The sequence below is a fragment of the Cyprinus carpio genome, chromosome B10 (assembly GCF_018340385.1).
Source record: "Cyprinus carpio isolate SPL01 chromosome B10, ASM1834038v1, whole genome shotgun sequence".
Classification (NCBI taxonomy): domain Eukaryota; kingdom Metazoa; phylum Chordata; class Actinopteri; order Cypriniformes; family Cyprinidae; genus Cyprinus; species Cyprinus carpio.
In genome coordinates this window covers 22372266-22400198 of record NC_056606.1, presented here as the reverse complement: position 1 = coordinate 22400198, position 27933 = coordinate 22372266, and the positions used below count along the sequence as shown (strand labels likewise).

Below are 27933 nucleotides of genomic sequence, written 5' to 3'. Positions count from 1 at the left end.
AAAAACCACACGAAACTTTATGCTATATAAAACAGATTACGTAGGCTATTGGTGAATTCATAAAGTAATTTTCATTTCAAGTATAGCACCGTGCAGGCCTTCAAATTACAGACTTTATTGTTTATTGTCAGTGGGTTTTTGAGGGGGACAGTCATGTCTCCCTACTCATGTCGCAGTGCTTGCGCATGCGCACACATCCTCGCCCAGCCGCGCCGAACGCGGCCGAAGAAAGCCGATGAGAAACGGTCGGTGGCGCACTATTTGGCAGGAAGGCTTCGCGCACAGCGCCAGCGGAGCACTATTTGGCAGCAGAGGAGGGGAGGGCGAGAGCTCGGCCGCATTCGGGGCCGCCTGCGCTCATCAAACGCTGCTCATTGAACACACAGTGAGGCAGAGCTGGAGTGGAAATATTTTTTTATGCCGCAATATGCGTGAATTTCTAAAATAAACCCGGGGTAAGCGAGCATCCACGCCACAAATGCCACATTTATGCATTGCACTTGAATAAAAAAGCGAAATGCGACCAGATTGAGCTAAGAGCTGCAGTGCAGGGAGTGAAGGGGGTTTCGGGGCGACGCTTGATCCAGACGTTTCTGCTGAAAATGTGTTTCTTGTGCTTCCTTTGTTTCTGCTGCGGGATTGTAAATAAGAGCTTGAGCCAAAATGGCGGCCGCAGCCGTTGAGCTAGGAGCTACTGCGCCGCGTTTATCCACACGCTTTTATAATTCAGCGCTCTTTTATGCCTTTATCTCCCTCTTGGATGATTTGTATGCAGTCGTAGCATTTAAGATGAGATCCCTGGCTACCTCGGAGGTGAATATGTAGCGTTAAATGAAGAGAGCTAGCGAGATGGAGTCACTTAGCCAAACAGATTTGAATGTTTCTAACGACAAATTGCGATGTTGTGTTCACGAAAAGCGCGCTAATTGCTCTTTTCTGTTTTGTTTTGATCCCTAAATGGCTAAATACGGTCTGTATGCAATGTAATGCCCTCTTTAGTCCTCCATGTTAGCTGGTGTCTCTCTCTAATGCCTTTTTTCTTCAAAAAGGATGCTTTTGTACACATGCAGGCTGTTATTAATGTGTGTATATTTGGTCGTTTTCACCAAAACCAGGCAACTTGCAGTGCTGCTTGTCATCTTGGCTGTTAATGGCATCCCTGAAACCCAACCTGGCCAACTGATCCCACTGCATTGTTGAAGGATCTGGCCAAGGTCTTGTATTCATCAGTCCGATCTGATGCTCAGTGAGAAACTCTGGGGAGCAGTTTCATTTACGCCTTTCTTTAGCTTCTGAATTGCACTCTTATTGTAAACCAACCGCTCCAGATAAAGCGAAACACAACCATATATATGTAGTTTAAATGTATAATGCATGTGCAATTTTATTTGTATATCTTCACGTATCATTATGGCATTTATAATTTGCCTTTTGCATCCTTTCCTCGGTTTCAATCGGTCAGTTCCACGTTTTGAATACTGTTCAATAACACCGTTTTTCTGCATCATTGAGCTGTAAATTCCCTGCTTTAACCCCTTAACTGTCACCCCCCATTTTTTAAAATAGGCATTAAAGTGCACTATCCAAACTTAAATTGTTGTATTTTATGAACACTTTGGAATATAGACCTAAGGTTGGTGTCTTTTTAAAGAAGAAAATTAGCAGATTTTGTCAAGAATTAAAGTATCAAAAAGTTATAGAAGTTTAAATGTACTGTAAATAAAATGCGCTATATTCGTTTTATTTTATTTATTATAAATATTTTACATAACAGGTTTTACTCTAAAATTGGTATAAAATTAAAGCCTTGTGTCTAAATAAGTTATGTTCCAAATTTGAAGTTGATATGAAAAAAATTGAGATTCCTGTGAGATTTTATTTCGGGCGTCATACCACAAACAGCCACTGGGAGCCATCAAAACTCCTTTGAATTTTGTTTAATGAATTTTTCCCAAGATTTCTATGTGAATTTTACTTCAATACTCAAAATAACCACCAAATATGGAATCCTGAGACTCAGACCTTTCCAATGATATGTTTGTTGCCAAGATTATAAAACGTTTTGATTCTAAAAGACTGCATTTTGTAATATGACACTTGACTCCGCCCACTAAGGGGGAGGAGACCGCCATAAGATTTTAAAGTACCATTTCCATGGTAACGCAATGTCTGATTTCAAAATGGTTTTCACAGGATGAATCTTGAGCTTCTAAGCTTTCAAATGATATATAATTTATGATGATTACTAAAAGTTAAGGGGTTGATTACTTAACAGATAAGGGGTTAATTGCATTCAGGACTGTCAGATGGCGTCATTATAGCAGCCACTGGCCAACATTTGATACAGCTCAGTACTTTTGCCTCTACAGCCGAAATCTATTAGATTCTCATACGCTGGAAAATGCATTTATTGCATATACAGAATTGCTCCATCATCCACGCGCAGGTCTTTAACACAACACCATCGAGTTCAGTTATAGTTATGAATTAGACAGCATTGGAGATTCGTTATTATGAGTGTAGGTTTATGTAAAATATAGTTAACTTCAACCACAATATATTAGCCAGGAAAAAGTGTAGGCCAAACCTTTCTGGGTCTAGTTTCTCCTCAGAAAATAAGAATTATTTTGCTTAAAATGATTGCAGTTTTACTCTAGGTTTTAATGTAAAAACACAGAACATTTAGCGTATTTGTGCATGCCTTTAATTGATGTTGCATTGAAGTAAAACAATGTAATCCAGGAAAAATACTGTAATTTAGCGCAAGAACCTAAAGAGAGCCACCATTCAAAATAATATACTCGTGCGGATACACTTGAAAGCAAAACTTAATACTATTTTTTTTTTAATTATTGTATGTTGGGCTGAAATGTCTTTGTGTTTTTGTCAATTTCACCCAATGTTATGAAAAATACAACAGCGGAAACTGAAATAAGAGTTGATTTACAAGATGCATTTTAAATATATTGAGGACAAAACATTACAAAAATACTCTGGTCAGGTGTCTTAATAACTCTGGCATCATCTCTAAAAGTAACATGGCAGGATGTCTTAAAAAAGGAGGACTGACCTTGAGTTAATGTTCCTGTCTAGCTTGTTATTTTTAATGGCAGTTGCAGACTGTAAAAGTGAAAATGGAAGAAGTCTTATTTGAGTCCCGTTGTGCCAATAAATGCATGTTCTGGTGTATTTTTATGCATTTTAGACATTTTTAAAAAATATTGCAGTTGGATTGCACTAGGTCATGTTCATGTGCAATGGACTGTTTTCTAAAACATGTTATGGTTTTGATTCTGTTGGATGGTCTGGCAGAATAAATGAGTTTGCTGATGTGGTGTAAGGAAGCCCTGAGCTCCTGCGCTCGTAGCGTACTCCTGTTGTGTTGTATAACGGCGTCTGCTTGGCTTCCTGAATAATGCAAGTCTCATGTCATGGCTCATCTGCTCTGCTTTCTTTGGTGTTTTGAGTGTTGGGACATCAGGTGGGTGCAGTTTTTCATCAGCGGTCACATATGAGCCTATTTACCATGTCTTCCTTTTTACGTTTCAGGATTCAGCTTTTTAAGGATTAGGTTATTGTCTGAAATAGGATTCACAGGAATGGTTCACCATCCAGAAATGAACATTCTGTCATTGTTTTCTCACCTTCATGTCGTTCCAAACCTGAGTGACTTTCTTTGTTCTGTGGAACATAGAAGAAGATAATTTGAAGAATGTTGGCAAGCGAACAGTTTGGATTTCCATTGACTTCCATTGCATGGATGAACAATACAAATGTGACCCTGGAGCACAAAACCAGTCATACGTGTTTGAAATTGAGATTTATGCATCACCCGAAAGCTGAATAAATAATCTCTCCATTGATGTATGGTTTGTTAGGAGGACAATATTGGATATAAGAATGGAGATACAACTATTTGAAAATCTGGAATCTGAGGGTGCAAAAAAAAAACAAAATATTGAGAAAATCATCTTTAAAGTTGTTCAAATGAAGTTCTTAGCAATGCATATTACTAATCAAACATTACGTTTTGATATATTTACAGTAGGAGATTTACTAAATATCTTAATTGAAAATGATCTTAATATCCTAATGATTTTTGGCATAAAAGAAAAATCTATAACCCATACAATGTATTGTTGGCTATTGCTACAAATATACCCCAGAGACTGAAGACTAAGTTTGTGCTCTAGGGTCACAAATGTCTTGTTTGTTGTTCTCCTCATCTACAAAGCGCTTTGAAAAAATGCATGTAATTTGACACATGTGGCTCATTAACATGAAGGTTCTTCATTATAATTAAATGGATAATTAAAGCGTGACTTTGCATTCCCTGAGCATTTTATAAACGCTTAAGGCAAGACACCACAGGTGAATAGAAAACTAATAGATGTTACCATTCTTACACAAACAATTGCAAACAATTTTGTGTTACAAGTTTTCTGAAACGTTACATTTAAATATGAAAAAAAAATATATATATATTTGAATGTGCACTAATTTGAATAAATCTGAACATTGGATAAAGCCAGGTTCAGAATTCTTGTTTGATTTTGCTGAAATCTTTTTATCACTCCATAAATCAGAAAATACTGTGAACAGCCAGGTACATGTACAAATACAATTTTACAATGTTTTTAGGAATGAAATGTTATATAAACCATTGTGAATGATATACGAACAAACCCCTTTATAAAAACCTTCAGAAATAAAATAGATATGAATAAAACTCAACATTTTGGTGTAAGTGTTACTGACGAGGATAAACAAACTCATAGTGTGAAAATTACATAAAAAGAAATAAAATAAAAACTTGAAAGTGTAACGTCCAATTATAAAATGAGGCGAATGAAATATGAACAAACCCCTTAGTAAAAACCTTCAGAATATAGATATGATTTAAACTGTAAAAGTTGGTGTGTGTAATGCTGCTGAAATGGAGAAAAAAAACTCATTATGAGAAAATATCTCTTAAAGATATATATATATATATATATATATATATATATATATATATATATATATATATATATATATATACTAAAATTGAAATCTATAGACACAAAAAATAGATAAAGTGCAATAAAATCAATGTGAATGAAATATGAACAAACCCCTCAGTGAAAACCTTCAGAATGAAGATATGAATAAAACTGTTGAGTGCTGCTGAAGCAGTGAAACAAACTAATTCTTAAAAAACATCCTTTAAAAATATGCATTGTAATTAAAATCTATAATGCAAATTAAGTGCAATAAAATAAACCTTTTTTTTTATGTTTTCTGAAACAACACATAAAAAGCCAGATAGACCAATATTTGAAAATTGACCAGTGCATGAAAAATGTATTTGCTTGTAGTGTCTTGCCTTAAAGGGACAGTTCACCTAAAAATTACAATTATCATCATTAACTCACCTTCAAGTTATTCCAATGTATTTCTCTTCTTCTTCTTCTTCTGAACATAAAAGATATTTTAAAGAATGTTGGTAACCAAACACTTGATGGTCCCCATTGACTTCCATAGTATGGAAAAAATACTATAGAAGTCAATGGCAACTGTTTGGTTATCAACATTCTTCAATACATATATTATTTATTTATTTATTTATTGTGTGTGTGTGTGTGTGTTCAACATAAAGAAATTCCTAAAGGTTGAACAGCTTAAGGGTAAATGACACAATTAAAACTATCCATTCAGTTTAATTGTTTTTTTTTTTTACGTTTTCGGATCACACTTACTATTTATTAATATTTCACTTAAGCGTCATGAAGTTGTTCTCCTCAGATATAAATCACATGTAATGTGGCTCATTAACGTGGAGCTTCTTCACTCTTATGGAGTTAATATGTGATCGTTTACATCCCCAGAGAGTTTTCTAAACGTTTAAGCTGACGTTCTTGTATTTTTTAGGTTGCTGGAGCCCTACTGAGGGAGGTCTGGATCAGTCCCCATCTGCGCGGGCCCTGAGAGGGCGACCCGTCAGACGGGCATCGGGCGAGCACCTTACATGCCAGCATTTTTTCTTTTAGGTTGAATCCCCTCTCCCCGATACTCTTTCATTCATCAGGAAGAGTAGAGGATATTTTGACCCTAGTGCGGCAGCCGGGCTGCTCCTCCACACACAGATGAATGAAGACCCCATTCGGGAAGAACGCGGCCCAGAGATCCAGAGCTGATGCAGGTCAGAGCGCCGCTTTGATTTCTGACGAGTCTTCTGAAGATCAGTGTCTGGAATGTCTTTTTAATAATAACCATGTTTGCTGTGTCTGTGATTGAGGGCATGCTGGTGTCTCTGCAAATATGATGAAGAAAAAGAACTCTCATAAGTAAGTTTTCTTTTGATTGTGTTGGGAATCTTAATTATTTAACATTATGTTATGCTCATATTGATAATAATAGGCCCTATAGCAATAAAATTTAAAGGGGTCATCGGAAGCAAAATTCACTTTTACGTGCTAGAAGGGTTTCACGATGAACTCGGCTAAAGTTTACGTCTCTCAGAGAACTGCTGCTCACCCCACGGAAGAGAGGGGCGGAGTCAGCAGAGCTCATTAGCATTTAAAGGAACATCCAACAAAACGGCTTGATATGAACAGAGCTGTTTTTGACAATAGTTTACACTCCCGTTGAGAAATTCTAACCAAAGTATGTTATAGACTTTTCATTAAGACCCTAAAGAATCATATCAGCTTGTGGAAAATAGGCATCCGATGACCCCTTTAATAATCATTTTATTTTCTTGTTTTAGTGCGTGAGTTATATTCTATTATTAATATTTGTAAAAAGTTACTCTCATAGCAATCGTTATAAATATTTATGCATTAAATTATTATAATTTTTAGAGTTGAATATTGAGTAAAGATTTTTTGTGTGTGTGTTTTAAGGCTGAATGTGTGAATTTAATTAATATTCTATTATAATATTAATATTATAAAAAAAATCATATTGATCATAATAAATATATTCAGTAAATAAATAAATTCAATAAATAACACTTCTGAACCATAGTTAAATTTTAAGATGTTTGTATTTTTTATTTGATTGTGTATTGAAAACGCAAATATGAATTAAATCGTTTAGTTCATATTGAATGCAATAATGTTTTTAATAATAATTATCAGAGTTAAATATTAGGTAAAGCGCCTTTTTTGTTGTTGCTTGTGTTTTATGGCTGAGTGTATAAAAATAAATTATATATATATATATATATATATATAAATAATATATATATATATATATATATATATATATATTAGGGCTGTCAAATGATTAATCACGATTAATCACATCCAAAATAAAAGTTTTGTTTACATAATATATGTATGTGTACAGGGTATATTTATTATGTATATATAAATACACACACATAAATTATATATTTAGAAAATATTTACATGTATATACATTTATATATTTATATTCTTATATTTTATATTATATATAAATATATTTAATATATAAAAATAACATATTCTTCTTAAATATATACATGCATGTGTGTGTATTTATATATACATAATAAATATACACAGTATACACACATATATTATGTAAACAAAACTTTTATTTTGGATGTGATTAATCGTGATTAATCATTTGACAGCCCTAATATATATATATATATATATATATATATATATATATATATATTAAATGTTTTGTCCATAGTGATCATAAATTACAATTCGGAATATTTTTTTTTTTTCTTATCATTATCAGAGTTGAATTTTAGGTGAAATACAATTCTGTATTTCATTTGTGTAGCAGGATTGAACACTTGAATACAATATATTTTAATTATTATAATATATTAATATTTTTACAATTTTTAATTCATATTGATTGTAATAAATATATATTTAATGATAATAATTTTCAGAGTTTTGTAGATGCTCATGTTTTAGAGCTGAATTTATAAATATGAATTATTACATCATGTTAATATTTTTTTAATGTTCAATTCAATTTGTGAAATTATAAATTTTTTATCATTATCAGAGTTAAATATTAGGTAAAGTATTTTTTATTTAATTTGTGTATTGGATTGAACACTTAAACATGAATTGTTATATGATATTAATATTTTTAAAATGTCATTATTTATAATAATAAATATTAACATGGGTTAATTTAATTGCTTGTTTTATAATTTTTATATACTGTATTATTATTATTATTTTAATATTTTTAAATATTAACCTCATATTGATTATAACAAATATAACATTTTTGAATTTAATAGTCATTATAATTACTAATTTATAATGTTAAATGTTAGTTGAAGCATAAAATTGATTAAAGATCAAAGCTGAAGTGTGTAGTTATTTAGTTAGTTAATTATTAAATGTTAAAATATTTCCTCTTTGTTTAGGACGAGATCTGTAAGACTATCCCAACCAATGCCATCTGGATCAAGTGTTGTTGTTTTTTGTTGTTGTTGTTGAAAGGATGCCCTTCACCTTGAAACTGATTGAGAATTCAGCGTCTGGGGAATGTAAATGCTCTAATTTCAGGGCGATGTTAATGCTAATGTTGATGATCTGACAGGAAACACAAAAGCAGCGTAGGCCCCACCAAAGCAGTGGCTCAGCCGCGGAGGAACATCGTGGGCTGTCGCATCCAGCACATCTGGAAGGAGGGCAGCGGCGCGGCGTCGCAGTGGAAAGGCACCGTTCTAGACCAGGTGCCCGTCAACCCCTCGCTCTACCTGATCAAATACGACGGCTTCGACTGCGTCTACGGCCTGGAGCTGCATAAAGACGAGCGCGTGCAGGGACTCGAGGTCCTGCCAGACAGACTCGGTACTCGCTTTACTTCATTCACTGACAGCAGACAGAAAGAAGAGTACAAACCAGTTTAACTGAGCTGCATCGTTAGTGACTGTTAATGCAGCGATGAGCAGAAAATACATTTTAATTATGCAATTATATTATTATTTTTAAAATGTTGCTCATAATAAACATAACATCTATGAATTGGGCTGAATGTGTGGATAAGCATTTAATTATTTTATTAGTTTTTTGTAGTTTTGTCTTAATATATTATATATATTTTTTAAATGTTGCACTCATATTGCTTATATTATAACATTTATACATTAGTAGTTAGGGCTGTCAAAATGGTTAAAAAAAACTAAATTTGAATTTTGGACTTAAGTATTATCAATATTCGAATTATAATTCTGCATAATTTCAGTTAGGGGGATAAAAAGCTTTTGGCTTCTCTCCTGAGGCCATAAGGGGGTGCATCGAGCAAAATATTACTAATGCATGTTTATTCAAAGCAATAAAATAGCAGACTATCTTTGAAAAAAGTGCATAATGTTTATAAACCATATATAATTTAACAATTAAACAATTAGAAACAAAACAGCACCATGCATGTATGTACAGTTCAATACAAAGGACTGAAAACCAATCACAAAAGTAGGCTACTTTCTTCATTTAAAAACATGAGATACAGTGGGATGGTTAAAAACTAAAATAAAATCATTATAACATCTCTTTTAAAAGTTAAACTTACATTAATTTTACATGGCTTTCTAAACATGTGACTCTCTTGAGCGAGACGTGATAGATGTCCCTCTAGAAAATGCGATAAATATGCGTTCTGTGTGAACGGCTTGGTTTCAGTCGTTCTCTTCTCAGCATTGATGTTCTCTTTTTCGCAATATTTTGAATGAACAACATAGCAGCGCCGCATCTAGTGGCTTCAGCTGGATAAGCTATGAAAAACATTTAAATGCAACGACTCTTGCATAATTGCACCTAAAATTCTAATTCAAAATTTTTGCTTTTTAATATGGAATTTTATTGTAAATTCAACGAATATTCGAAATTCTAATTTTTTTTGTTTTTGTTTTCTTTTGTAGTTGTAGTATTGTATTAATCATTTTATTTATTAAGCTCATACTTAAAATTACATTTATAAATTTAATAATGATAATTTTCAGATTGGTCTGAATGTGCGAATATGAATTTATTATTATTATTGTGTTCATATTTTTTAAATGTTGCACTCATTTAATTAATTTAATAATTATAATTTTCAGAGTTAAATAATAGGTGAAGCATCATTTTTCTGATTGTGTTTTAGGGCTGAATGTGTGAATATAAATTTTAAATTGTGTTAATACTTTTTTTAAAAAATTGCACTCGTTGCTCAATAAATATAACATTTATTAATTTAATAATTATAGTTTTCAGAGTTAATATTAGGTGAAGCATATTTTTTGCTTGTATTTTAGAGCTGACTGTGTGAATATGATATAATTTAATTATATTAATATTGCACATCGCAAATAATAATTATAATGTTCAGAGTTAAATATTAGGTTAGGTAATTATTATTAATATTATATTAATATTTTTCAAATGTTGCGCGCCTGTTGATCATAAGAAATATTCTTAAACACAAGCAATTAAAAATGTCCTTCATCTAATATTAAACTCTGATTCATCATCAAACAAACTCTTCTGGAGTTGTTGAATCTGTTCAATTAAATTGTGTTGAAATGTTAATGCTGCATTAAGCTTACAGAGACTTGTTACAGAGCACTTGCATATCATTGCTCTTTTGTTGATTTTGATTGCTTCCATTGTCCTCATTTGGATAAAAGCGTCTGCTAAATGTAAATGTGAAAGAATTTTCTTCGTGCACAGCTATAAATCATAAATCAGGAGTGAATTATTGGACTGTTGTCTCGTGTGTTTTTCAGCCTCGACGCGCATCAGCGACGCTCACCTGGCCGACACCATGATCGGCAAAGCCGTGGAGCACATGTTCGAGACGGAGGACGGCACTAAGAACGAGTGGAGGGGAATGGTTCTGGCCCGGGCGCCCATCATGAACACGTGGTTCTACATCACGTACGAGAAAGACCCGGTGCTCTACATGTATCAGCTGCTCGACGACTACAAAGACGGAGATCTGAGGATCATGCCGGACTCCAGTGAGTGTCTTTTAAATGCTGTCTGCTCTTTACATCTGACTGGTTGAAATGTGTAAGTCAGGGCTGGGCAAACTTTTGACTCGAGGGCCTCGTCAAGTTTTCCACACCAAGTGAGGGGCCGCATAATGTGTGTATGACAAATGATTAGGGATGTAACGATTAACCACGAGCTGGTTAAAAATCGATTCAAATATGTGACGATTCAAATCGAATGAGATGCTAAACAAATCGCGATTCAATTAGGGGGAGGAGTTTATATGAATGTGTGTCTGAGTGGAACTTACTGTCTTCAGAAAAGTTTAGATGCTATTTTCTTCTTTTCATCTTGCCACAGTATAATGCATATTAAAGTTCATAAGTGCAGTGCTGCTTTGTTTACAGCAGAAACCAAGGAAATGCTTTAAGCTCCACCTGCCGCAGTGTTCATAAGTGTTTTGTTTAATGTGTGCATCTCTCAGAAATCAGAGCTTGGCAAGAGTAATATCACCTATAAAATAATACATCATACACATTCTATTATTTGTATATATTTAAAAGGCAATGATTTAAACCTTAGGCTATGATATGATGCGAATAAATCTAAAAAGCACAGCGCGCTCACCAATCAAACAGCCGCGTTGCGCATCAGTCTCTCAAACACCAAACCAGTTCTCTCTCAAGACTACGCTAATAATCAACTCAAATACAGATATGTTTTCTACCCGGCCTACATGTTTGCATCTTTATCTTTTGCTGGTTTGCGTGGCACACACACATTTGTTTAGGGAAGTTCAAAAAAAGTCTCGCTCAAAGAGTTCTGCGTAATGAAAATGTGTGCATTGAATTAATTCAGTCGCGTTCAAACGAATGTTTGTCATGACATCTTTCTGCTTGCATGATAAATATATTTTTAGAAATGAATAATTATTTTAGTTTAACAGGGCATACTTGTTCAGTGATAACTATGAAAAAAAAAGACAGTCATAACGGTCTTATCAATAAACTGTACAACATTCCACTAGGTTTTATCCTGATGCAGATACGAATAATTTTGTGACTGTTACAGATACAAATACAGATCCAAATACTGGTTGTGACATGAAAATGTAAACATGTAATGTCATAATTATAAAGTTTTGACAATTTACATATGTAATTGTTGCATTAGGCTATGAATTAATAAGCGTTTATTAATAACAACTATTTCATGTCTTTTCATTTACAGCATGAACCACGAGTAGTCGAGTAACTATTTTTTAAATAAGAAATCGACTAGCAGAAATCAGTACTCATGCAACCCCTAGTGTGTGTGTGTGTGTGTGTGTGTGTGTGTGTGTGTGTATTTATCATTGTTATGGAAGCTTGTATGTACCAAGGGGTTATTGCAAATTTCTATCTTAGAATGTATTCTTTTCTCCTAACAGTTCTTCTAAAAAATATATATGGCTTTTAATTTTGAGTTTATATTCAGCAATTTTGGCTAGAATAGCAAGGGAGAAAAAGACAGAATTGTGCGATTAAAATGTCACAGCTACCATCCCTTGTCAGGAACAAGCCTTCATAATATTTCACAGAATTCACAAAAACGATGGCAAAAAAATGAGAAAACTGAGATTATTAACTGACAAGGCTTTTGGTAGTTTTTTTCTGAAAAGAAAATGCAATTACATTCTGCTATTTGTATTTTATTTATTTTCAGTGTGTTATGGGATGTGCATTTAAATTAGTCTTTTTTTTTTATCATTCAAAGAGTGATGTCTGTCTCTACTAATGATGGTTTGTGTGTGTTTCAGACGACTCGCCCCCAGCGGAGCGTGAGCCCGGAGAGGTGGTGGACAGCCTCGTGGGGAAGCAGGTGGAATACGCCAAAGAGGACGGCTCTAAACGAACTGGAATGGTTATCCATCAGGTGGAGGCCAAGCCCTCCGTCTACTTCATCAAGTTTGATGACGACTTTCACATTTACGTCTATGACCTGGTGAAAACATCGTAAGGCGGCGATGGGACGCGGAGAGGGGGAGGAGTTTCACCTAACCATGTGATCCACACAAACGTTGTTTGCCAAAAGTTCTCTCGGAACGTTTCTCGTAACATCTTTTGGAAACGGAACGCTGGATATTTCGGTGGATTACCGCTAGTCAAGTGTCTCTCATCGCTGTAGGATGGACGGACATCACATCCCCCGACATACACGTAGCTTCATATTTCAAGAGGTTCGTCTCGAGCATTTCCCATTCCTGTTGGTTGTTACGAAGACGTTCGTCGGGAAAATCCCGTCTGGCCGTTCTGGGATGTTAAAGTGTTCATCTGTTGGACTGTTACAGCTCCGTCTCGGGTTAAAAATTCAAGCTGGCGCCGTTCGCCGATCCTGGAAATGAAACGCGTGAGGCGTTTATTCTTTCAGACGTGAGAAACACGGCGGTCCTTGAAGAATGGGGAGCGTTCGGGACATCCTAAACCTCGTTAAAGTGCCAGAAGGTGGAGGGCAGGAGAAGATGTCTGTAAATAAGACATCTTTCTGTCCTTGACGTCTTTGAGTTGGTTGCCAGGTGTTTCATGTTTTATCCCTCCGTCTTCTGGTTCTCACCAGAATTGCACACAAGAGCTCCGCTGTCAGTGAAACGCAGGCTTTTGTGGCGTGAAACCCTACCGATTTGTTTTCATGTATTTTGTTTTCTTCTTTTTTTTTTATTATATGTATGTATCATTACCACGAGTAAACTCTAATGCAGCTTTCATTATTTTAAGCACTAAGTTGTTTTACTCCCCTGTTTGTTTTCAATGAATGAAAAATGTTTTTGCATTTCATATTTGGAGCGTTGATTTAACATTGATCTAACGTTGATATAACGTTTATTTCACTTAATTTACTTAATGGGCTTCTTAAAATGTATAAAATGCCCACTAATTGTATCATATTGCATAGTGTGGACATTTTCTCTTGGTGTAAATTAATGGGTTTTGTCTTAGCACATGATTTTGGCTCTTTAGCACTAAAAATCATACGGTTACCCAGTGCCCTGAAGTATTTAGAGATGTTACACAATACTAATCGCACAAAGTGTTTAATCCCGTACCGGTTAGAAAACGCTGACGCAATAACGGAGAAAGTATTCAGGAATTTCTTTGCAGTACCCTGTGACTTTTGCGTTGTTTTTCTTTCATCAGCCTTGGGGAGATTTCTCTGTCGCTTTGCCTCTCTCCTAAACATCTGTGCCTCGATATTGACTTTCATTTGTTTTATTTTCTTTCTTTTTTTTTACGTGTGTTTTGTCTGAAGGTTTGTGTGTTCCCATTAGACTTGTACGAAATGACCCGAAGGCCCCCTCCGAGGAATGTTACGTTGTTTGAAGAAGTCCTCACAGATGCATGTGTTTTGCATTATTTTGTGCTGCTTTCGGTCACAGCGTTCCTGTTTTCACACTTACATGAAGCGTGTCTCTCGTTCTCAAGCCGCTGTCGAATGCATTCGATGCACAACACTAGAAGGGTGACGCGAAGAAGTGCACAGGTCAGATTTCACTCCAAAATCAAATGAAAAAGTATTTCTTTCCAAGACATTTAAGCACATTTTTCTTCAAATTGTCATTGCCTAATGCAAAAATACATTAGTGCAAAGCAACATGTAATACATGTACACACACTTTTATTAATCACCAAAAATCTAAATCTTTCTCTAATGAATTAATGCATTATTTTACTTATATTTTTTGACATTACAGTAATGACAGTAGGGAGTTTAAACATGTTAATTGGCTAATAAATGGCAGTAAAAGTGTGTAATATTATGTGTTAACTGTCATGAATAAAAAACTATATATTTATATATTAGTGCTGTCAAACGATTAATCGGATCCAACATAAAAGGTTTTGTTTACATAATATATTTATGTGTATCTATTATGGATATATAAATACAGTATATATTACTAAAATAAATAAACACATATATATATACAAATCGTTAAAAATAATATAATAAAAAAAAATAAAAAAAAATATACAAAAAAAAAAAAAATGCATAAAAGTACAAACATTATATATAAATATATTTAATATATAAACAATATATTTTTCTTAAATATATACATGCATGTGTTTGTATTCATATATACATAATAAATACATAGTGTACACATATAAATAAAAACTTATTTTGGATGTGATTTATTACGATTATTCATTTGACAGCACTCATATATATATGAGTATATATAGATGTATGGATATAGATATAGATATATGTTTCATGTAAATCATATGACTTTTTTTTTCATGACAGTTAACAAATATTTTGGCATTTTCATGATTAATGGTAATCAAAATGAAAAAATATTTTAAATTGTTTCTATGTCTATTACCACAAAATATTATGCATAAATTTTTTAACATTTTCATATGTATACACAACTGTTAGACGTTTAAGATATACATATGAAATTAAATATGCATATCTAAAAAATCTAAATCTTAAACTTTTTCTTATGATTTTGGGGTGAAATGTGAGCTGGACATTTCCAGATGTTTTTTTTTTTTATTTATTTTTTATAAGCAGTGCATAAAGATATTCGTGATTCTCCATGTTTTGCCCTTGAAACCTTAATGCGGGCGACCCGCTCGGCCTACCAAATAAAGCAGCGGCCCGAACGCAGAGGTCAAGCGTCGTCCCGGGACCGTTGATCTACTTTCCCTTTCCAAACAAGAGCTAGGTGACTTTTGCGAGGCGTCCCTCGCATGAGCTCACCGTCGCTAGAGTCGTGGACATCGGACGTGTCAATATGCAAACGGATCCCCTCGGAAAGACATACTCATGGGATTGGCCTTTTTTACATGTACCTACTGTAGTATTGTACTGTGTTTTGATGTCAGGTCGACGTGGGAAGTTTCAAAAAGATAAAAAACCGACGAAAACTAGACCGTTCTTTTTGCATGATACGAGTAGAGTTGTTATCGTACGTTAGTGTGATGCATGTGTACCTGTCTTTTTATTTCGGCTATCCGTTCCCTAAATGAAAGTTTCCGTTTATTGGGTTGCCGATTGTGACGTTTCTGTTCTGGTTTTTGAATCCATTTCTAAGTAAAAAACAAACGTTAACTAAGTACTTTATTTTCTGCTATGCTCTGTAAGAACAAACGCACTGGTGTTGTGTGGCGTGCCAATCTGAGGCAAGAAACCAGTGTTAAAACAGCATTTGAGGGATCATATACTTTTGACACAGTTCTGCTACAGAACAAACTTACTACATTTCTATGAAGAGTGCCATAGCTATTTAATGAAGAAACCGGCCTTACGTGACAAAATCGGGACGAAATCACATATGTTGAGCGGGCTAATGTGTGCATGTATTGAATATCGCATATCTAATTCAAGCGTGTAGATATAGAATTAGAGCAAACGCACACTTTAAACTACGTGGAGAGAATTGAACGTATGGTCCCTTTAAGATGCTGTTGCTCTTTAATTACTTTGTATAAAAAAAAGAGAAAAGATGACAAAAATGCAGTGCAATTTGATGATTGTCGCAGATACATGTATAGATCAAATTTCATGTTCTTTCACGTATAGGTAAATGGCTTCTATTGGACCGAATCTGTTTTTTGTTTTATCTTTTTTTAACATGTAGATAGTTCATTTTATTTTCATTTAAGTATAAACACATTTTAAAACCTGTTACTTAATTCATTAAGTAATTTTTATAATTATAATGTAAGTCTATCCTTATAAGATTAAAAAAAAGTTAATGTGAATGTGTGTGTCTGAATCTTTATCTGAATGTCTCTTTATGCCAAGCCAAAAAGTCAGAAACAGTATTTAAGATAAAATAAATTAAACGTTTATTATTATTATGTATTCATTATAAAAAATAAGAAAAACATTTAAAAAGTAATATTTAAATTGGGTTTTGCAACTCAAAAATTCAAAATGTCTCAGTTATATTATCCTTAAAATAATTTATTGGAAAATACAAGCTCTATTCAAAAAGTTAAAAACGTTTCGATTCTCAAACATTGTATTAAGGTAATGGCTAATATTAATAATTAACGTGACCTGAGATCTTTAATAATGGTTGAATCCGGGCATCGTTTGGTTTCTGTAGGCTACTTAATTTATTTTTACTTTAAATAATGTATTTAAGGCTAATTAGAACTTTTTATAATTGGTAAAACTTTTTTTCAATAGTTTTTGAGACTTGAACAGTAAGTTAGGCGCTTTCTCCAGGTGGACAGAAACTCCCGAGCGATGGTCGAGGTGTTTTCAGTGAATAAAGACGGAGATCTGGTGGATCCAGAAGAAGCGCTCCGGAATAAAGTGGTGGGTCTGTATTTCTCGGGCGGCTGGTGTCCTCCGTGTCGAGACTTCACCCCGCTGCTGTGTGATTTCTACACGGAGCTGGTGGAGGAGAGCGAGCCTCCTGCCCAGTTTGAGATCGTCTTCATATCCTCGGATAAATCCACAGAAGACATGGTGGAGTATTATCGTGATATGCACGGGGACTGGCTGGCGCTGCCCTGGACCGATCCCTACAAACAGTGAGTTGCATTGCTTTTAGATGCATTCAAGAGTTATTGTGCATCTGCCACAGTAACCTTTCATTACAGCTTTCAGTCTGTCCCTGATAAGAGGTTTAACACACACACACAGTTGGAGGATTATGTTATAAATAGACAGTCTGTGTATTTTCACTGCAAGTCTGTGCCATTTTATTGCATTATTCAGGTTATGATAATATGGGAATAGCAGGGAATTTTAAAAATGTGATTTTCAAGCCTGGAAAAGTCATTTAATAATGAATTACTATTGCATATAAAATAAATAGCTCTAATTATGCTCAAATCTAAAATATGTTATGCACTCTGTAAAATTATTTTGTAATTATTTATAAAATTTAATCCAAGCAAGTTAAAATTCACTGGGCAAAAGCTGTTGAACTCTGTCGACATGTTGTCTAAATCTTCTTGAATTATTTTACATGCAGCTTTTATGATTTCATATTAAATTGAAACACTGGAAAGGTGACTTGTTGATCAATCTACCAACTCTCTGTAGATATAAAATATATAAAAATAGCTATTATTACTTATATTATACTTATATAATATCAGTCGTTATAACTTAACGACTGATATATATTATTATCTATATCTATTACTGATATATATTATCATAATATATATATTATTTACTATTTAAATAGCTTTTCACTTTTTTGCATTTGCATTATATATTTTACATTGGCAACAATTTCTGTTTGGTCAAAATGATGGTTCCTTTGACTTGCTTTTTTGTATTTAGATTTTATTGTACCGTATTTAACTTTGTATTGCATTATACATTTTAAATGTAAAATATGTATACACTTTAAATATATAAATTGCAATTTATTACTATATATTTATGGTTACCAATATAAATAAACATGTTGTTATTCTGTTTTTTTTTTGGAAAAACAGCATGGAAACCTTAAATCATGATCTTGAGTGTATGTATGCTAATATAATGTTTATTATATAAAAATTGCTATATATTGTAATATCAGTCAATATAAATAAAAATTATTATATTGTTAATAATTTTGAAAAACTGCATGAAAAACAAGGTTTTTATTATTTTTAACTAGAATTTTTTAGATGGTTTTGTACTGTATTGTACTTTTTTTTTTATTGCATTACACATCTTAAATCAAACAATATTTACTGTATTTTACTATTTTTACTATCCATCTCATTAAAAATTTAACATACCAAACCAACTATTTATCGCATTAAAAAAAATTTTGTTTTATTGCATTATCTTTTAAAATGGCAACAGCTCCTGTTTGGTCAAAATTATGTCGATTTGAAATAAATCAAATTTAAAGCTGTTTCAGAAAAAAAACATGATATGATGTTATATTGCATTAAATGTAAACTAGCTAGGAAGCATAACTCTGTGTTGTCAGTTGTGTGATCTGATGTTGACGTGTTTTCTGCTGTTTTTCCAGCGAACTGAAGAAGAGATACAGCATCACAGCCGTACCGAAGCTGGTCATCGTGAAGGAGAATGGTCAGGTGATCACAGACAAAGGCTGAAAGCAGATCCGGGACCAGGGTCTGGTGTGTTTCCGGAGCTGGCTGGAGGTGGCTGAGAATCACGTGGAGCTTCCAGTGAACTCACAAGGGCTGCTGAAAGCAACACTGAAAAGAGCCAGAACTTTCTTATGCAATTGTGTGCGAGAGCTGTAAACGTGTCTTTTCAGGTCAACAACCCACACGACTAGTCAAAAGTTAATAAATGCAGTTTTAATATTATTTTTAAATAATGTGGTAGTGAGCAGATGTGTCCAAACTTTTGACTGGTGGTGTCTTTAAAGGAATAGTTCACCAAAAAACATTTACACAACCTCAGGTCAATCCAAGCCTAACCAATGTAGATGAGTTTGTTTCATCATGAGAACAGATTTGGAGAAATGTATCATTGCATCAGTGTCTCAGCAATGGATGCGCTGCAGTGAATGGGTGCCGTCAGAATGAGAGTCCAAACAGCTGATAAAAACATCACAATAATCCACAAGTAATCCACACCACTCCAGTCCATCAATTAATGTCTTGTGAAGTGAAAAGCTGTGTGTTTGTAAGAAATGACATATTTAACTTCAAGCTGTTGCTTCTGGCTAAAATACAAGTCCATAATCAATAATAACACTTCAGTGAAAAAGTCCATATGTACCTGTTGTCTCTCACATCAAAATCCAGCCACGTATTTGTTTAGAGCTGATTTGGCTTGTAAACGCTGCTTGATCTGTGCAGATTTCTCTCCTGATTAAGACATCTTTTCACTGGAAGAAGCATTATTACAGATCGAGGACTCATATTTTAGGTTAAAATGTCTTGATGGATTTGTTTATTTTGTCTTCTCAAGACATTAACTGATGGACTGGAGTGCTGTGGATTACTTGTGGATTATTGTGATGTTTTTATCAGCTGTTTGGACTCTCATTCTGACGGCACCCATTCACTGCAGAGCATCCATTGCTGAGACACTGATGCAATGCTACATTTCTCCAAATCTGATGAAGAAACAAACTCATCTACATCTTGGATGTTCTGAGTGTGATGATATTATCAGCTAATTTTCATGTTTTCAGAATGCTTTTGCTACTTATTTTCTGTACAGCTGCTTTTATAAGAATCTAGTTATTTATATAAATATGTACTCGTTGATATATGTATCTGAGCATATTCTCTCATATTCGGTGAAGAATAGCAGATGTTTACTGGTTCTGTTGTTACGGTACATCAGAATGCTTGCTATTCCTCTGTGTCTCATTAAAACTCTTGGATGGTCCTTCGAGAGTGTTTTTCCACAGCACTCAGTTCCCCGTCCGGATCTGTTTTGCTTTCAGTTGCAAAACACGCGCTGAAGCCATTCCATCAGTGTGTCAACACTGATCCGACTAATGAGGGAAATGAACTGTGGGGTTCTGATTGCTCATATCTCAACTATACCTGACTAAGCAAAGCGTTTAAATTAAGATACGACATTAAGATGAAAATATTGGCTGTTTCAGGTAAGAAAACTATTAGTGAATAATAATGAATTATAGGCTACCTGTGTTTTAGAACATATTATGATATTTATGAGACACCACATGAAAAAATTATTTTATTACCTTTTTTTAAGTAGTTTAATTATATTTAACTTTTTTTTACACTATAGAACTCTAAATATTCACTTCTATAAATAAGATTCTATTGAAATAATTACATTTTTTGTTAACCTGGCAATACAAAAAAAAAAAAAAAAAAAAAAAAACATGACCACAAATTAACCATGTTTTTGCGGCACTAACCATAGATTTACTCTGGTATTTGTAGAAAAAAAATGTTGTTTTACATAACACACCAAAAACAAACAAAAAAATATGGTTAATGTTCTTATGGGATTCGTATGTGAATCTTTATTTTCTTTTTGTTTTGTTTTTATAACTGTTCTGCCTTAATGGTTTGATGTTTTGTGTTGTTTAATATGAAAGAAAGAAAGTGAATCGCGATCCGCGCTCCGAAGTTCCAATATAAAGTTCCGAAGTCCCGATCTGAATCAAATGATTCGCGATCCACGCTCAAATGATTCGATTCGCGATCTGCGCTCTGAAGTCCCGATTCGCGATCCACGCTCAAATGATTCGATTCGCGATCTGCGCTCCGAAGTTCCGATCTGAATCAGATGATTCGCGATCCACGCTCAAATGATTCGATTCGCGATATCCGCTCTGAAGTCCCGATCTGAATCAGATGATTCGCGATCCACGCTCAAATGATTCGATTCGCGATCTGCGCTCCGAAGTCCCGATCTGAATCAAATGAATCGCGATCTGAATCAAATGATTCGATTCGCGATCTGCGCTCTGAAGTCCCGATTCGCGATCCACGCTCAAATGATTCGATTCGCGATCTGCGCTCCGAAGTCCCGATCTGAATCAAATGATTCGATTCGCGATCCGCGTTTCGAAGTCCCGATCTGAATCAAATGAATCGCGATCTGAATCAAATTATTCGATTCGCGATCTGCGCTCTGAAGTCCCGATTCGCGATCCACGCTCAAGTGATTCGATTCCCGATCTGCGCTCCGAAGTCCCGATCTGAATCAAATGATTCGCGATCCACGCTCAAATGATTCGATTCGCGATCTGCGCTCTGAAGTCCCGATTCGCGATCCACGCTCAAGTGATTCGATTCCCGATCCTCCCAACTAACTACCGATCTGAATCAAATGATTCGATTCGCGATCTGCGCTCCTAAGTCCCGATCTGAATCAAATGAATCGCGATCCACGCTCAAATGATTCGATTCGCGATCTGGGCCCGATCTGAATCAAATGATTCGCGATCCACGCTCAAATGATTCGATTCCCGATCTGCGCTCCGAAGTCCCGATCTGAATCAAATGATTCGATTCGCGATCTGCGCTCCTAAGTCCCGATCTGAATCAAATGAATCGCGATCCACGCTCAAATGATTCGATTCCCGATCTGCGCTCCGAAGTCCCGATCTGAATCAAATGATTCGATTCGCGATCTGCGCTCCGAAGTCCCGATCTGAATCATACGATTCGCGATCCACGCTCAAATGATTCGATTCGCGATCTGGGCCCGATCTGAATCAAATGATTCGCGATCCACGCTCAAATGATTCGACTCGCGATCTGCGCTCCGAAGTCCCGATCTGAATCATACGATTCGCGATCCACGCTCAAATGATTCGATTCGCGATCTGGGCCCGATCTGAATCAGATGATTTGCGATCCACGCTCAAATGTTTCGATTCGCGATCTGCGCTCTGAAGTTCCGATTCGCGATCCACGCTCAAATGATTCGATTCGCGATCTGCGCTTCGAAGTCCCGATCTGAATCAGATGATTCGCGATCTGCGCTCTGAAGTCCCGATTCGTGATCCACGCTCAAATGATTCGTTTCGCTATCTGCGCTCCGAAGTCCCGATCTGAATCAGATGATTCGCGATATGCGATCCGATTGGAGCGCTTTGAAACAGTGAATCATTTTGCGAAGCATTGGTTTAACATAGCGATAAATAATGTATTATTTACATTATGTATAATGTATTATTTAGCAGAATGAATGTTTTGTCGTTTGTCCTGTGAACATGATTACAATTATTGTTAAAGTAAATTATTGTTCATCAGAATTAATACAAATTTTAATTACAATATTTAAAAATGTATTAAAATATTAATATCAAAATAATTTTTTATGGTACTGTGAACATTAATATTTAATTATTAAAATAATTTATTATTTAATAGGAATAATAAAAAAAATTAATGCAATGTTTAAAATATTATTAAAATGGTAATTTAATATTTATCAGACTTAATGTTTTGTTGTTTGTCCTGTGAACGTAGGACTTTATTTCTTTTTGTGTGTTTCTGAGTAGGGTCTTCAGGAGAAACAAAGGGCAAATGAGACATTGCTTGCAATTCATTTCAATTAAATGTCAAATGTTTTCAAATTAAATATGTTTATTGTATTACAAACTTCACCTATGCCTCATCCCTCGGGCCCAAATGAATCATTTCTCAGTTTTATGTGCAATCATGAACAGGTTTCTGGGAGAATAGTTAGTTTATTTCAGTTTGAAACTGTGCAACGAGACCATAAGAGAGTCATGGACAGATTTTATGGCAGAAACTGTCCTCAATGTGAGAGGAACACACCCTGATCATAAAAACTGAGCTGATAAGAGGGTCTAAAGGACACGAGCCGGACTCGAGCTGAGCTAGTCGTGTAGAACAAGCAGCTGCTGGAGCTTCACTGGAACAAACCCAGTCCAATCTGAAACATACCACCATGAGGAGATCGACTCTGTGTGTTCTGCTGCTGGCGCTTCTGGGGCTCGGAGGCCTTTCTGCTTCATCACCGGGTGAGTTCTGTCATTTCTGGATGCTGGACAATATTGATAATAATTCTAATAGACATCCCTGCTGCCTTTTTAACAATTTATGCACTGAAATTCAAAAATTTGGACACACATTCATTCTTATATATGGCAGGATAAATAGCTAGAGAACTACAATTTATTGTAAAGTAATGAATTTGATCTATTTGCTAATTATTTTATTTTAATAGCCTTAATGACCGTTCTACGATTACCTATAAACACCACACATTTGATCATAATCTGTGTTTGAGGATATATATGACCATCAGGGAAGTGAAACCAAGTTCATTAAATTAATTCACAATATACACACATTTATTTTTAAATCTTATGTCTAATGTGCTGCAAATGTCTCTGATTGAGCTGTTTTCATATTACTTTTTAATTTTTTGTTTTCATTTATTTCAATATTGTAATTATTAAATGAAATGTTTTTTAAAATAAAATAAAATGTAATGTCAAGCACACAACAAATTTTTAAATGTTTAAATTATTATTACAATAATAATATTTTTTACAAAATAAAATCAACCTTATTGTCGAACAGAACAAATATTAAAATTATTATTAAAATAATATACTTTATTGTCAAACACAGAACAAACATTTAAATATTTAAATTATTATTAAAATAACTCTTAGTTAAAAAACACTGTCAAATACAGAACAAATATTTGAATTATTATTAAAATAATCTTTTTTTAAATTAAATAAACTTGTCAAACACAGAACAAGCATTTAAATATTTAAATTATTATTAAAATAACTCTTAGTTAAAAAAAACGCTGTCAAATACAGAACAAATATTTAAATTATTATTAAAATAATCTTTTTTTAAATTAAATAAACTTGTCAAACACAGAACAAGTATTTAAATATTTAAATTATTATTAAAATAACTCTTAGTTGAAAAAAAAACAGTCAAATACAGAACAAATATTTGAATTATTATTAAAATATTATTTTTTTAAATTAAATAAACTTGTCAAACACAGAACAAGTATTTAAATATTTAAATTATTATTAAAATAACTCTTAGTTAAAAAAAACAGTCAAATACAGAACAAATATTTAAATTATTATTAAAATAATCTTTTTTTTAAATTAAATAAACTTGTCAAACACAGAACAAGTATTTAAATATTTAAATTATTATTAAAATAATCTTTTTTTAAATTAAATAAACTTGTCAAACACAGAACAAGCATTTAAATATTTAAATTATTATTAAAATAACTATTAGTTAAAAAAAACTGTCAAATACAGAACAAATATTTAAATTATTATTAAAATAATCTTTTTTTAAATTAAATAAACTTGTCAAAAACAGAACAAATATTAAAATAGTTGTCATTAAAAAAAATCTTTTAAAAATCAACTATCATCAAATACAGAATAAATTTTGAAATAATTATTAAAGCAGCTTAATTGTCAAAAACAGAATATTTCGATATTTAAATACAATTATTATTAAATACAAATAAAATAAACTTTATTGTTAATTATTATTAAAATAATACAAATGTATTTAAAAAATAATAAAATCAAGCAGCTTTACTGTCAAAATGCAACATTTTAAAAAATATTTTATATTATTTTTATGAAACTAATTGCGCGTTTAAGCAGGAGCCTTTAGAAATTAAAAACATTTAATGAAGTTAATGAGATAATAACGATTCACTTGTCTTTTTCAGACCCACGGTGCACAGAGCCCAGAGATGAAGGAGAAGGAAAAGCAAAGCTGTTGAAATATTTCTATGATGCACAGTTACAGTACTGTGCTCCGTTCTTCTATAAAGGCGCACGCGGCAACAGCAACCGCTTCGACAGCGATCGAGAGTGTGTGAACGCGTGTTCACCCAAAGCAGACGAAATCTACCCGGAGGAGGGTAAATAACTAGTGCATGCTGCATTCGTTGATTTGACATGAGATGAGTGACTGATGCTTCATGCGTTTCCTCCGTGTTCCTCAGATAAGGTCTGTTCTCTGCCGAAGGACGAAGGCGCGTGTTTCGCTATTCTTCACAAGTATTATTACGACAATGAAGCGAAAATCTGCCGCACGTTCTTATATGGAGGCTGCCGAGGAAACGGCAACCGGTTTGATTCTCGAGAGGATTGCCACAAAGTGTGTCTAGGTCAGTTCAAGTCTCATTTGGTCAAAATAAAGGTGCTTAATTAAAAGGCTCTTCACAGCGATGCCATAGAAGAACCATTTTTGGTTCCACAAAGAACCATCTTTTTTTTTTTTTTTACCTTTTTATAATCTAAAGAACCTTCTTTCTCCACAAAGAAGCCTTTGTGAAACAGAAATGTTCTTTAGATAAAACATTAAGAAAAAAAAAACACCAAAAAAAAAAAAAATGAACCACCTTTAAATCAAATTAAAAATCACATATTATTACTTACATATGAGTACATAAAATGTACAGAATAGTACCAAAAGTGTATATTTTGAAAGAGTAACGCCCTTTTTTTCTGACAGTGCACATGGGTTAATAATCAAGCCGTCAGTTTCACTGGAAGTTTATTAGTTGTTGGTGCATGTCTTTGCAACAGTTTAAACTTTGGATATGTAAAGCGGGGTTTTTCTTTGAAGATCGCAGACATTTGGTGGTTGTAAGTTGTTGTTCTGTAACTTCCCACACGAATGAAACGGATAAAGCCTCGTTTTAAATGTTAAATAAACACAAAGAACCACAAAGAAAAAGAGGATGTGCTAAACATTACTGTTATAAAAAAACATTAGATGGTAAATTGGGGCTTTTTTGTGAAATCATGACTTATCTATCTATAAGGAGCTTTAGGATCAGTGTTGACAACTGCTCTTAATTGAAAGTAGCAAAACTGGTGGCTAAATGTCACTAGATGACGTCATAATGGCAAATTCGCTGATGAATATAGATCAGATGAGAACTTAGATAAGGTTTGTCCAAGAAGTTGCTATATTTGTCATTAAACTTTTGAAAAAAAGGAGTGGAGAAGTTGCTAAATCTAGCTACAAAGTTGCTAAACTGGCAACAATGTTTAGGATACACTACAGTTGAAAAATACAATGCAAATACAAAGTTGAAGAAATGATACATTGTGACACAAGGACACATTCAATTGATTAAAAGTGACAGTAAAGACATTTACAATGTTACAAAAGATATCTATTTCAAATAAATGCTGTAAATGCTTTCTATTCTTTAAAGAATCCTGAAAACATTGATAATAATCAGAAATGTTTCTTGAGCAGCAAATCAGCACATTAGAATGATTTCTGAAGAATCGTGTGACTGAAGACTGATGCTGAAAATTCAGCTTTGAACACAAGAATAAATTATATTTTACAATATAGTCACATAGAAAACATCTATTTTAAATGGTAAAAATATAAGATGATTTCTTTTAAGTTTTTCATCATTTCCTAAAATGTTCAGCAGCATGTTCGGTGTGTGTTCATGTGTTGTCCACTAGAGGACAGTCTGTTCTGACTGTGTGAATGTATTTTTACAGCACGGTCAGGACGGCTTTTGGGAGCTGCAGACCTGCCAGACCCTGATGAGAAGACTGTTAATGCCGGTAAACTCACTAACTATTTATATTTTCATATTTGAAGTGTTGCTACTGTTGTGGTTTGTCCTAAAAGCTCTGCTGATGCTGATGCATTCATTGCATCAGTGCATTAAAAAGCCTTTATTCAGGAGTCCATAACATGTTTTCATAATGCCTTTTTCCTCTCTCAGGGCTGATTGTGGGTGTTTTGGGTGGGATTGTGTTTGTTGGTGCTGTCATTTCTGCAATTGTGGTGTTTGTGCTCCAAAAGTAAGTATCAAGTGATGAAATTTTGACAGCAAAATGCCCATTTACAGTCATTTTCCCCTGTTTAAACTTGATCTTTTTGAGAAAGTATGTAAAATTACTTTTTTTTTTCATTCATAGGAAAAGCAAGAAAGCAAAACGAAAGCCAGTGCCGACATCTGATATCGAAATGAAATAGATCTTTGTTCGCAACATTTGTCTGTACATATGTCATTAGTGCTTTTGTACCATTTATACAAGTCCCGTGTGAACAGTAAGAAAACAATTGGGTTTAAATGATGCATATTATCAGTGACTGTGATCATGTTTTGTTTGAATAGAAAGGTTCATCAATGTAAAGCAGTTAAATACTAAAAGCAATCCTGTTTTTTAAATATATATTTGATGGCAGATATCTGATGTTTGAGTTTCACAGATGTACCTGATCAAATGTACTGTACTTATTAAGATGATGTAACAAATAAATCATAACTTTTCTGTTTTATATTGCTTGTTTTTTTTAACAAGAGATTGTATTAATACAATAAATCAAGACCAAAAATAATAAAGACCAAAAAAAGTTACTGTTTTTAAAATATATATTTCATATATAATACTGTATATTATAAAATTGTATATATAATATATTAAATATATAATATTAATAGTAGATTACATTCAAATAAAGGAGCGGAATCTTATTTTAGTTCAGAAGTGCAAATAGCTATTTAGTTATATTTATTTATTTAGATATTTTATAATTTACTGTCTTATAATATTCTA

At 33.7% G+C, this 27933-nt stretch overlaps 3 protein-coding genes across 4 annotated transcripts; all 3 read left to right on the top strand.

Annotated features, from left to right (window-relative positions):
* The first annotated feature begins 298 nt into the window (after positions 1-298).
* On the top strand, positions 299-14828 carry LOC109065171 (spindlin-Z). 2 transcript variants are annotated; one of them, XM_019082183.2, is made up of 6 exons: positions 299-455; positions 5911-6181; positions 6278-6326; positions 8548-8801; positions 10718-10951; positions 12724-14828. In XM_019082183.2, the coding sequence occupies exons 2-6, from the start codon at positions 6130-6132 to the stop codon at positions 12921-12923; spliced, it is 789 nt and encodes a 262-aa protein (XP_018937728.1). In that variant the 5' UTR covers positions 299-455; positions 5911-6129; the 3' UTR covers positions 12924-14828. The 2 variants fall into 2 exon arrangements, with proteins under 2 accessions (XP_018937728.1, XP_042589229.1); XM_042733295.1 differs by lacking the exon at positions 299-455 and adding an exon at positions 578-813.
* Positions 14829-16890: 2062 nt separating this feature from the next.
* LOC109065167 (nucleoredoxin-like protein 2) lies at positions 16891-19394 on the top strand. The gene is made up of 2 exons (XM_019082181.2): positions 16891-17461; positions 18913-19394. The coding sequence occupies exons 1-2, from the start codon at positions 17172-17174 to the stop codon at positions 18998-19000; spliced, it is 378 nt and encodes a 125-aa protein (XP_018937726.1). The 5' UTR covers positions 16891-17171; the 3' UTR covers positions 19001-19394.
* Positions 19395-23186: 3792 nt separating this feature from the next.
* LOC109065168 (BPTI/Kunitz domain-containing protein-like) lies at positions 23187-27655 on the top strand. The gene is made up of 6 exons (XM_042733294.1): positions 23187-23346; positions 25059-25253; positions 25338-25502; positions 26866-26931; positions 27096-27174; positions 27292-27655. The coding sequence occupies exons 1-6, from the start codon at positions 23274-23276 to the stop codon at positions 27347-27349; spliced, it is 636 nt and encodes a 211-aa protein (XP_042589228.1). The 5' UTR covers positions 23187-23273; the 3' UTR covers positions 27350-27655.
* Positions 27656-27933: the final 278 nt, after the last annotated feature.

Bases quoted from the DNA above. Each gene is read 5' to 3' on its own strand.
- LOC109065171 (XM_019082183.2), top strand. From the start codon at position 6,130: ATGAAGACCCCATTCGGGAAGAACGCGGCCCAGAGATCCAGAGCTGAT. The intron at 6,182-6,277 runs GTCAGAGCGCCG...TCTGTGATTGAG, and splicing joins GAGATCCAGAGCTGATGCAG to GGCATGCTGGTGTCTCTGCA. The intron at 6,327-8,547 runs GTAAGTTTTCTT...ATGATCTGACAG, and splicing joins AAGAAAAAGAACTCTCATAA to GAAACACAAAAGCAGCGTAG.
- LOC109065167 (XM_019082181.2), top strand. From the start codon at position 17,172: ATGGTCGAGGTGTTTTCAGTGAATAAAGACGGAGATCTGGTGGATCCA. The intron at 17,462-18,912 runs GTGAGTTGCATT...CTGTTTTTCCAG, and splicing joins TGGACCGATCCCTACAAACA to CGAACTGAAGAAGAGATACA.
- LOC109065168 (XM_042733294.1), top strand. From the start codon at position 23,274: ATGAGGAGATCGACTCTGTGTGTTCTGCTGCTGGCGCTTCTGGGGCTC. The intron at 23,347-25,058 runs GTGAGTTCTGTC...TGTCTTTTTCAG, and splicing joins CCTTTCTGCTTCATCACCGG to ACCCACGGTGCACAGAGCCC. The intron at 26,932-27,095 runs GTAAACTCACTA...TTCCTCTCTCAG, and splicing joins TGAGAAGACTGTTAATGCCG to GGCTGATTGTGGGTGTTTTG.